The 11,783-nt window shown below is 53.9% G+C and overlaps 1 protein-coding gene across 1 annotated transcript in view; it reads left to right on the top strand.

Moving 5' to 3' along the window:
* LOC116952259 (3',5'-cyclic-AMP phosphodiesterase 4C-like) overlaps positions 1 to 11,783 on the top strand; it is a 61,752-nt gene that overhangs the window by 4,230 nt on the left and 45,739 nt on the right. The window contains exons 2-3 of the mRNA XM_076074125.1: positions 4,259 to 4,449; positions 4,738 to 4,745. Of these exons, the coding sequence (XP_075930240.1) occupies positions 4,259 to 4,449; positions 4,738 to 4,745 (199 nt within the window). The remainder of the gene's footprint in view (positions 1 to 4,258; positions 4,450 to 4,737; positions 4,746 to 11,783) is intronic.

Genomic DNA, 11,783 nt, shown 5'->3' with positions numbered 1-11,783 from the left:
AGGAGTCATATTTGTTAAGTCATGGTCCAACATTGTATTTATACGTTGGGGCAGATAGGATAAATTACAAAACGGGACCTATTTGCCAGTAACAAAGTATGAAAGTTTCGATTTAAAGCTTTCGTGACTGCAATGATTCATCTTCTTTGGTTCTTTCGGGTAAAGTCACGTAGAATGAGAATAAAATAATAAATTGATAAAATAAAATTACACAATAATATTCTCACGACGTTTCGGCCACAACACAAGCGGTCTTCATCAGGTGAAGGGACGAGACTGACTTTACCGAAAGAACCAAAGAAAAAGTATGAAAGCATAAGAATAGTTTAACCCTTTCTGGCAATAAAGCAGGAGGTGTTAAGATGTTCAAACACGAAAAACAGAATCCTTTTGGAAGGAATCAAGTTCGTATTAACCACACACGGTACTTGTGAACATGCAAACAAGCATTCTCTAATAATTATCAGATAATATATAGATGGAATTGTATTTAAAGCTGATTGGCATACACCACAAGCACGTCTGGTTAATGCGAACTTAATTTCTTGCAAAAGGTGTATATTTGGTGTTTACACATCTTAACGCCTGTTTTATTGCCAGAGAAGGTAAACCCTATTCTTATATTTTTTATATGATTAGTTAGATTGTAGTAGGGGTTATGTGTTAAGTCATGGTACAAATTGTATTGTAAAGGGACAGAAACGAAAAGTGGCGGATGGTCTGCTTATTTAAATCTCCACAATGACGCTAATCGGCGTCTTGTGTTACATATGACTGTATGTGGGTGGCCTTATAAAGACAAAGTACTGTATACAACAGGCAACGTTTTTTCGGGAAATCACCATTCTTCACAGCAATCTATGGCCTGTCTATGTGGTTCTGATTGTGGTTAGAGTGGGGTTAGGGTGTGGTTGTGATTACATTTTGGTCAGAGTGTGGTTGTGATTGTGATCAGAGTGTGGTTGTGATTGTGGTCAGAGTGTGGTTGTGATTGTGGTCACAGTGTGGTTGTGATTGTGGTTAGAGTGGGGTTGTAATTGAGTGTTGTGACGGTGGTTCGATTGTAACTCGTGTGTGGTTGTGATTAGGGTGTGGTTATAGTGTGATTAGGTTGTGATTTGTGGTTAGATTGTGGTTTGAGTTTGGTTGTGATTGTGGTTAGAGGGTGGTTGTCATTACGCTATGTTTGTGATTATGGTGAGTGTGGTTGTAATTGTGGTTAGAGTGTGGTTGTCGTTATGGTGTGTTTCTGGTGTACAGCATTTTCGATTTTTATGTTTTTAGTATTAATGTGATGATGCAGATTTGTGCCAGAAATGTGTCACGTGTGTCAACTAAAATAAAACTGACTTCACTTGGGTTGTGATTGTGCAGTTAAGATTGTGGTTTGGGTGTGGTTGTGGCTAGAGTGTGGTTGTGATTACATTGTGGTCAGAGTGTGGTTGTGATTGTGGTCACAGTGTGGTTGTGATTGTGGTCACAGTGTGGTTGTGATTACATTGTGGTTGTGATTGTGGTCACAGTGTGGTTGTGATTGTGGTCACAGTGTGGTTGTGATTACATTGTGGTCAGGGTGTGCTTGTGATTACATTGTGGTCACGGTGTGGTTGTGATTACATTGTGGTCAGGGTGTGCTTGTGATTACATTGTGGTCACGGTGTGGTTGTGATTACATTGTGGTCAGAGTGTGGTTGTGATTGTGGTCACAGTGTGGTTGTGATTGTGGTCAGAGTGTGGTTGTGATTGTGGTCAGAGTGTGGTTGTGTTATTTTATCTCCACGCCCGTATTGCCTTTCCAATTTCCCCAGCCACACCCACAAACGCGGGGACAAAGTGAGAGACACACGGGGAGACACTGAGACACACTGGGAGACAAGGTGTTACAGAGACACACGCATCTACGTGGGGAGACACAGACACACTGAGACACACCGAGACACGAGGAGACACACAGGGACACCATAGAAAGACCTGGGGACACAGAGAGACACGATGTGAATTCGAGACGCACATTAATAGACCGAGACGCACATATATAGACAGAGGGGACTTGGAGAAACAGAGACATTGAGAAACGCAGACTCACGGAGACTCGGGGAAACACAGAGACAAGGGGGGGGGGGGGGCACATAGACACTTCGAAGCACACAGAGAGACAAGTGGGGAGTCACGGAATCAAACCCACAGGACTTGGTGAGTGTGTTTGTGTGCGCACACACACATACATTAACACACACACACATAAACACACGTGTACACAACGCACATATACATAATACAGTATATGTGATCATATACAGACACAAAGATCCGTAATAAAAATAACAATGATCTCCCGTGCAGCCCGTGTATAAACAGGCTGCTGGGGAAAGTGTTGTTAGCGAGTGGCACCTACGAAGGCCGGCACGGGTGGTCAGCAACCACGCCCGGCCGCCTTTGTCTCCCCAAGACTGACGATCACACACCGCTCCAGGTACTCGTGCAATCGTCGCTGGCGTTGACGGTGACCGTGGGCTGGTGTCGAACTCGGGTGGCCGGGCTCACAGTGCGCTCACCGCTAGACACTGCCGCTCCCGCCACGGACAAAGGCACACATAACGCACATAAACACGGAGCACAGACGCAACATTTCAATGTTTTGAAAGGCTTTGCAGTGCGAGCTTGGCAATGTTATCCGATTAATTCTTTGACGGCTATTAAAGCCCGTGTGTGATTCCATGGAAGATTAAAAATCTCACTTTCACAACAACTACTTTTCGACATTTGAAAATATTAAAACTATCCTTCCTATGGTGGGGGAAGTTTGCCGTTGTTGGGAATTATGCGGAGTTATCATCTTTCCCTGTCACCGAGCTGGTAACATATTGACGTTTGTCAAGGGCTACTGCTGTATTGTCTCCTGTGCCATAAAGGTTCGATTCGCTGGTTAGCAGAGATGTTAACTCCCTCGCCTGGTGTGCAGGAGGTCGTGGGTTCGATCCCTACCCTGACGATGCCTGCTGCATATTTAGAGTTTGCGGTGTCTCTCTCTCTCTCATCATCATCACGGTGGCTAGGAAATGTTACCTACCTCGCCTGGTATACAGGAGGTCGTGGGTTCGATCCCGACCCTGATGCCTGCTGCTGTATATTTGGAGTTTGCGTGTCTCTCTCTCATCATCACAGTGGCTAGGAGATGTTAACTCCCTCGCCTGGTATACAGGAGGTCGTGGGTTCGATCCAGACTCTGACGCCTGCTGCTGTATATTTGAGGTTTGCGTGTCTCTCTCTCTCTCATCATCATCACAGTGGCTAGGAGATGTTAACTCCCTCGCCTGGTATACAGGAGGTCGTGGGTTCGATCCCAAACCTGACGCCTGCTGTATATTTGGAGTTTGCGTGTCTCTCCCTGTGGCCGCGTGGATTTTTCTCCGGGTTCCCCCGGTCTGTCCCTCCACATTTAGAATTAACAACACGCGTTTCGAGTATATGGCTGCTAAAAAAATATCCCACATGATGACAAGCCACTTCGTTGAGCTATCATTTTGTGATGGCTGGGTCACTTCTGAAAAAGAGCAACATAGCTCAGTGGGCCTTATCTGGTATAATAAACAAATATGTTTTTAGCACCTCTGTTCAAATGTCGAAGGAGTTCTGCTGCTGATCATATACCTCACGATTCATTCTGAGAATCCGCTTGTCTCCTCCACCTAAGCCGGCCAACTCCATGGACGGTGTGAAGTCAGTCGCGGTTATCAGTACATTTACCGTGGGGGTATGGAGTGGGGTAGTGGAATATACTTCACGACGCTGGTCAGGCCGGCCTGCTGAAGGTGACACGTGTAGCATCCCTACTCTGGTTGGGTACGTGCCCACTAGCCGGGCGGTGGTGGCGTAAGTAGCCGGTGTAATGTATCATCAACGTCGGTATTAGGGAGACAAAGGCGGCCGGGCGTGATTCTGGCCACCCACTCCCTCGAGTGCCGCTGGCAACTTGTCCCACCAGTCTAGGCGTGCGCGCGTGGCCCGTGCGAGAGTCTCTCTCGTCGTGGCCACGTGCTTTTATTCGTGCGTGCGTCAAATCTGCGCGCTCCTAACCGGGCTCTCTCTTTCCCACGCGCACTCACGACAGAGCTTAGAAATGGACCCTCATCGCCATCCACAGCAGCAGCCACAACCCCAGCACCACCATGACAGCAATCACGAACAACACCACCATCATCGACATGACCCGTGCAGTAACCCACGCCCTCCCAAGCACCTCTGGCGGCAACCGCAGACGCGCATCCACATCGCTCGCAGGGTCCTCTCCGACTCCGAGAAAGATCGGGTGCTCAGGGAAGAGAGAGCGGCTCCGGTGAAGACCTGGATCGGCCCAGCCCTGCTCGGAGTTGGCCACTGCGGATCCGCCGACTCGGCGCTGAAGAGATCGCGAGCGGCACCGGAGCAGGAGCAGTGGGAAGAGACACGGTGAGGAGGAGGAGATCAAGGGGGGATCGAACCGGAGAGTTTGAGGCTGCCCCGGGTCACGTGACTATGGCCATGCACGTGGCGTGCAATGCAGCGTCGTGTGGAGGTAGCGAGGGTTAGTGGATCGCCGCACAGATGTGGCGAAGCTGCCTTCCCCGTGATCGTCGAGGAGCCCATACCCTGGCTCGCCATGAGAGGGCGGTACAGCAAAGGGTGGACTCAATCCTGTCCTGTGTGTACGGGGATCGAGTGTTGCCCCCTCGCACACGTGGGGGGTTTTTTCGCCAGGTGCTCCGGTTCCCCAGCCCCCCCCCCCCCCCAACGTGCGTATGCATCTTCGTGTGTGGGAGATTGTGAGAAGTGAACACAAATTGTATAAATGACGCTGATATACAAACATTAATGATTGTTGTTGTTTACATTGATTACAAATCACAGCCCTGCAATTGCCGGCTCACGCCACTGCTTGCAGAAAGGGCCTTCAGTAGAGGGGGGCCTCTGTGGTGGCCCCTCTATGGAAGGTATTTGGCCTACTCTTCCACGCTGGCCAGTACGTCTTGGGAGAGGACGTACCCACACTTTACGTCACCACGCGCGAGTTGCCGACCAACTTGCGTTAATCTCCCTCGCCCGGTATACAGGAGGTCGTGGGTTCGACCTCGACCCTGACCGCTTGCTGTATATTTGGAGTTTGCGTGTCTCTCTCTCTCTCATCATCATCACGGTGGCTAGGAGATGTTAACTCCCTCGCCCGGTATACAGGAGGTCATGAGGTCGATCCAGACCCTGATGCCTGCTGCTGCTGTATATTTGGAGTTTGCGGTGTCTCTCTCTCTCATCATCATCACGGTGGCTAGGAGATGTTAACTCCCTCGCCTGGTATACAGGAGGTCGTGGGGTCGATCCCAACCCTGACGCCTGCTGCTGTATATTTGGAGTTTGCGGTCTCTCTCTCTCTTCGTGGTCGCGTGGATTTTTCTCCGGGTCCTGCGTGTTTTTTTTTCCCACCACATTTAGAATCTACATCACCCCGCGTTGAGAGTAACTCGGCTGCGACTATAACTTCCCGCACATGATGATGATGATGATAAAGCCACTTCGTTGAGCTATCATTTTGTGATGGCCAGATGGCTTCTGAAGGAAAGGGCTACACAGCAGCTTACCTGGCAAATAAAAGTTTCAACTGCCACGTCGGGAAAACCAACTTCAAATCTCCAGTGTTGCCCACCATTCCAGCGGGACATGGGGGTGTGGATGGAGAGAGGCGTGGGGGGCGAAATACAGAAACTAAACGGGGGGCATAAAAAAGTCCACATTTAACGTGAAACCACGTCCCAAAGAATGTGAAACCAGATTTTTATTTGAAGCTTTCGTGACTGCATGAATCCATACTCTTTGGTTCTTTCGGCAAAGTCATGACGTAGGTAGAAAAATAAAATGAATCACGACGTTTCGGGCGCAACACGAGCGCCCGATTCACGCAGCAGACCACGGCTTTCCCACCTGATGACGGACGCTTGTGTAGCGCCCGAAACGTCGTGACTTATTTTATACCTACGTGACTTTACCGAGAGAACCAAAGAGAACGAGAAACCCAGATTTTATTTGGGCCTTTCTCTAAAGTCACACGTAGATTGCTTCAAAGAAAATAACAGCAACAACAAAAAACGACGACGTTTCGATCGCAACACAAGCGGTCGTCTTCAGGAAAACAGATGAATTCCTGCAGGCACGAAAGCTTTAAGTGAAGATTGAACGTGAAACCAATTTTAAACGTTAAAACAGAATGAGTCCACACAATTTGCTCCACCTCGTCATGCTCACTTCGCTACAGCTTCCCCTACACCCCCAACCACCAAAATGTGATATTTTTTTCCGCCGGATTCTTTTATTCACCGTATTTTTAAGTGAAAGTTGGGGTGGGTGGGTGCGTCTTATAATCCGGTAGCTGTGTGAGTGTGACCCCCTTTTGTACAACTCGATTGATGGGGTGTGTTGTGTGTGGGTCAGAGGCCCCCCCCCCTCACCCCCTATAGCCTACATAAAGACTGTCGGGGCAAGTGCTGTTAGCGAGCACCTATTAAGGCCGGCACGGCACACTTTGTGGATTTTGTTGGCCAACGTCACGTCCCGCGCCGCCTTTGTCTCCCCGCCGTTGATGTGTACACACCGGAGTAGCAGACACTCAGTTAAGTGCGCCACCACTCCCCCCACAACACACGCTGACCAAAGACAAAGATCCCCCGTGTAGTATTTGTCGGACTGTTGGGACAGGTGGGGTGGGTGGGCAAGGTGGGCAAGGTGGGGTGGGTGGGCAAGGTGGGCAAGGTGGGGTGGGTGGGCAAGGTGGGTGGGGTGGGGTGAGTGGGCAAGGTGGGGTGGGGTGGGTGGGGTGGGTGGGCAAGGTGGGGTGGGTGGGTGGGCAAGGTGGGGTGGGGTGGGTGGGTGGGTGGATGGGTGGGCAAGGTGGGGTGGGTGGGCAGGGTGGGGTGGGTGGGTGGGCAAGGTGGGGTGGGTGGGCAAGGTGGGGTGGGTGGGCAAGGTGGGGTGGGTGGGTGGGCAAGGTGGGGTGGGGTGGGTGGGCAAGGTGGGTAAGGTGGGGTGGGGTGGGTGGGAAAGGTGGGGTGGGTGGGTGGGCAAGGTGGGGTGGGTGGGTGGGCAAGGTGGGGTGGGTGGGTGGGCAAGGTGGGGTGGGTGGGTGGGCAAGGTGGGGTGGGTGGGTGGGCAAGGTGGGGTGAGTGGGTGGGTGGGCAAGGTGGGGTGGGGTGGGTGGGCAAGGTGGGTGGGTGGGCAAGGTGGCGTGGGGTGGGTTGGGTGGGCAAGGTGGGGTGGGTGGGTGGGCAAGGTGGGTGGGTGGGCAAGGTGGGGTGAGTGGGTGGGTGGGCAAGGTGGGGTGGGGTGGGTGGGCAAGGTGGGGTGGGGTGGGGTGGGTGGGTGGGCAACGTGGGGTGGGGTGGGTGGGCAAGGTGGGGTGGGTGGGCAAAGTGGGGTGGGGTGGGTGGGTGGGCAAGGTGGGGTGGGGTGGGGTGGGTGGGTGGGCAAGGTGGGGTGGGTGGGTGGGCAAGGTGGGGTGGGGTGGGGTGGGTGGGCAAGGTGGGGTGGGGTGGGTGGGTGGGCAAGGTGGGGTGGGGTGGGTGGGCAAGGTGGGGTGGGGTGGGTGGGGTGGGCAAGGTGGGGTGGGGTGGGTGGGCAAGGTGGGGTGGGGTGGGTGGGTGGGCAAGGTGGGGTGGGTGGGCAAGGTGGGGTGGGTGGGCAAGGTGGGGTGGGTGGGCAAGGTGGGGTGGGGTAGGGTGGGTGGGTGGGCAAGGTGGGGTGGGGTGGGTGGGTGGGCAAGGTGGGGTGGGTGGGTGGGCAAGGTGGGGTGGGTGGGTGGGCAAGGTGGGGTGGGGTGGGTGGGGTGGGGTGGGTGGGTGGGCAAGGTGGGGTGGGTGGGTGGGCAAGGTGGGGTGGGTGGGCAAGGTGGGGTGGGGTGGGTGGGTGGGCAAGGTGGGGTGGGTGGGCAAGGTGGGGTGGGGTGGGTGGGGTGGGGTGGGTGGGTGGGCAAGGTGGGGTGGGGTGGGTGGGCAAGGTGGGGTGGGTGGGCAAGGTGGGGTGGGGTGGGTGGGTGGGCAAGGTGGGGTGGGGTAGGGTGGGTGGGTGGGCAAGGTGGGGTGGGGTAGGGTGGGTGGGTGGGCAAGGTGGGGTGGAGTGGGCAAGGTGGGGTGGGTGGGCAAGGTGGGGTGGGGTGGGTGGGCAAGGTGGGGTGGGGTGGGTGGGCGGGGTGGGGTGGGTGGGTGGGGTGGGGTGGGTGGGTGGGCAGGTGGGGTGGGGTGGGGTGGGCGGGGTGGGGTGGGTGGGTGGGCAAGGTGGGGTGGGGTGGGTGGGGTGGGCAAGGTGGGGTGGGGTGGGTGGGCAAGGTGGGGTGGGGTGGGTGGGGTGGGGTGGGTGGGTGGGCAAGGTGGGGTGGGTGGGCAAGGTGGGGTGGGGTGGGTGGGCAAGGTGGGGTGGGGTAGGGTGGGTGGGTGGGCAAGGTGGGGTGGGGTGGGTGGGTGGGCAAGGTGGGGTGGGTGGGTGGGCAAGGTGTGGTGGGTGGGTGGGCAAGGTGGGGTGGGGTGGGTGGGTGGGCAAAGTGGGGTGGGGTGGGTGGGTGGGCAAGGTGGGGTGGGTGGGCAAGGTGGGGTGGGGTGGGTGGGGTGGGGTGGGTGGGTGGGCAAGGTGGGGTGGGGTGGGTGGGCAAGGTGGGGTGGGTGGGCAAGGTGGGGTGGGGTGGGTGGGTGGGCAAGGTGGGGTGGGGTAGGGTGGGTGGGTGGGCAAGGTGGGGTGGGGTAGGGTGGGTGGGTGGGGTGGGGTGGGTGGGTGGGCAAGGTGGGGTGGGTGGGTGGGCAAGGTGGGGTGGGTGGGTGGGCAAGGTGGGGTGGGTGGGTGGGCAAGGTGGGGTGGGGTGGGTGGGCGGGGTGGGGTGGGTGGGTGGGTGGGCAAGGTGAGGTGGGCAAGGTGGGTGGGGGGGTAACGCACGGCCACGTGCTCAGGTGTTGCACTCTCTCGCCATTATAAATCTACACTTTGTCTCGCCACTAACCACGGCAAATAATCATCACTGCGGTTGCAGTGTCGCGACTTACTTTAATTAACCACGCGATGACTCATTTGAGGAATAGCCACGGAATTCTGAGGTTCATTCCTGATTGCGACGGCCCATTGGGATTCGTTATCTCTTGTGACTGATGTCTTTAAATGTAACCCACGCTGGGGACTTTAAATGTGGTTTGTTTGTTCATGTTTGTGTGTGTGTGTATACACGGTATGTGTTTGTGTACGGGCGTACCTCCATATACGTAGGGTTGCGTCGAAGACCCCGAACTTAAAAGTGAAATAGCATACACCAAAAGGCGTTCGCCCACGTGGTCTCTTAATTATTATTATAATTATTATTGAGTTCCCCGAGAAAACATTTTAGTTTACCCAAAACCTAATAACAAAAATAACATAACACTTTTCAACACAACTAAGATATTAAATACGGATGAATAATAACCGGACGGTTGTTGTACAGTACAGTACTGTAATACTGCACTAAGCACCCGGCGACCCGAGTTCCGATTCCTGCTCACGACCAACATCGATGACGAATATCTGAACCGGTCCTGGTTTTTCCCCTAGGTCGACTCGGCCTCAAATGTAGTACCTGGTGCGACGTGTAGACATCGCCACTGGGGAGACAAAGGCGGCCGTGCGTGGTGCTGGCCACCCACCCCCTCGTGCGCCGTGCTGCTGCTTGCTAACAGCCCCGGCAGTATGGGAGGGCTGCTGCTGCTACTGTGTAGGAACCTCCTGGTTACTACACCAGCAGCAGTAGCCCACAGGGGATTATTGTGTCCGTCCGTCCGTCGTGCATCCAAACATGGGAGGGGTGGGGCTGGGTGGGGAGGGAGGGTGGGGAGGGGCTGGGTGGGGAGGGAGGGGCTGGGTGGGGGCTAGGTGGGGTGGGTCTGGGTGGGGGGGAGGAGCTGGTCACCCCGTGGTGCCCTTATAAAACTCAACGTTTAACCTACTCACGCCGGCTTGTGCCCGCCCTCACAGTCGGGCATATTGTGCTGAACACACCACGTGGTGGTGCCGTTGACCCTGGCCACTGACCGAGCAACCCAACGTTCCTACTACCAGCTCCTCCCTCCCTAGGCAGGAGAATGTGTTCGGGGGGAATCTTTGAATCTGTGTCGGTGCTTCCCTTCGGTAGAAACAGCTTCACGAACGGTTGCCATAACATTTAACATCGAGGCACGAGTAGACACAGAGACAGATACAAGTAAGGCGTACACATTAGACAGAGGTCACATAGGAGCAGACACAGAGAAACTTGAGAGACGCAAAACCCAGGGACACGTAGACACAGAGAGAGAGACTCAGGGTAGAGACAACTCGGGATACGTGAGGACAGGGAAACAACAACAACAACATCGATACGGAGAGAACATTTACTGTAACCACACAGACACACGGATCGCGTCTTCCTCATTTCCCCACCACTGCCTTCACCCTCTCCATCACCTCTTTTCTCTATCCTCCACATCCCCTGTTCTCCCTGTAGAGTAGTAAGGGGGCCGTCCATAAATGACGTCACGCACCTGGGGGGAGGGGTCAGACATTTGTGACGATGTGTGACGAGGAGGGGGGGGAGGGGTTTGAGAAATGTGACGTCACACCAAAATGCGCAACTTTAAATAAATATAGACAACACGTTCTTCTTAATTAAATAGACTCTTTAATAAATGTTTTCGCCTACAACATCAGAGTGCAGCGTCACATTAAATACGCACTACAATGACAATAGTTTAAAGCGATTTGAAGCATGTTTTATTTGGGGGGGGGGGGGTCAGAGCTTTGTGACGTCATATTAGAGGGGGGGTCTGACTTTTTGTGACGCCGTGTGACGAAGGGGTGGGGGGTCAAAAATCGCGTGACGTCATTTATGGACGGCCCCAAGTTGCCTCTCCTCCCCGTGTCTCCCTCCTATTCCTCCTCCTCGTGTACTGGACATCTGAGGTTGTCGGATTCCTCATGCGGTCTAAATACTGATTCTGTCTCTCTCCTCTCTCTCCTCCCCGTGTCTCCATTCCCTCTGTGCTCCCCTCTCCCTGCCCATCTATGTCCATGCCCCCTTCACCTTTTTTAAATGCTGGTGGTAGTGGTGGTGATGATGATGATTGATGGTGGTTCTGGTGATGATGGTGGTAGTGGTGGTGATGATGGTGGTAGTGGTGATGGTAGTGGTGATGATTGTTGATGGTGGTAGTGGTGATGGTAGTGGTGATTATGGTAGTGGTGATGGTGGTAGTGGTGATGATTGTTGATGGTGGTAGTGGTGATGATGGTGGTGATGGTGGTAGTGGTGATGGTGGTGATGGTGGTAAAAGTGATGATAGTAGTGGTGATGGTAGTGGTGATGGTAGTGGTGATGATGATGGTTGATGGTGGTAGTGGTGATGATGGTGGTGATGGTGGTAGTGGTGATGATGATGGTGATGGTAGTGGTGATGGTGGTGGTGATAGTGGTAGTGGTGATGATGGTAGTGGTGATGGCAGTGGTGATGGTAGTGGTGATGATGATGGTTGATGGTGGTAGTGGTGATGATGATGGTTGATGGTGGTAGTGGTGATGGTGGTAGTGGTGATGGTGGTAAAAGTGATGATGGTGGTGATGGTGGTAGTGGTGATGGTATTGGTGATGATGGTAGTGGTGATGGTAGTGGTGATGATGATGGTTGATGGTGGTAGTGGTGATGATGGTGGTGATGGTGGTAGTGGTGATGGTGGTAAAAGTGATGATGGTAGTGGTGATGGTAGTGGTAATGATG

The sequence above is a fragment of the Petromyzon marinus genome, chromosome 46 (genome assembly GCF_048934315.1).
Source record: "Petromyzon marinus isolate PM22_M1 ecotype Great Lakes invasive population chromosome 46, UKy_Petmar_22M1.pri1.0, whole genome shotgun sequence".
Classification (NCBI taxonomy): Eukaryota; Metazoa; Chordata; class Hyperoartia; order Petromyzontiformes; family Petromyzontidae; genus Petromyzon; species Petromyzon marinus.
Note: the sequence above shows the minus strand (reverse complement) of the source record. Positions and strands in the feature narration are given on the sequence as shown.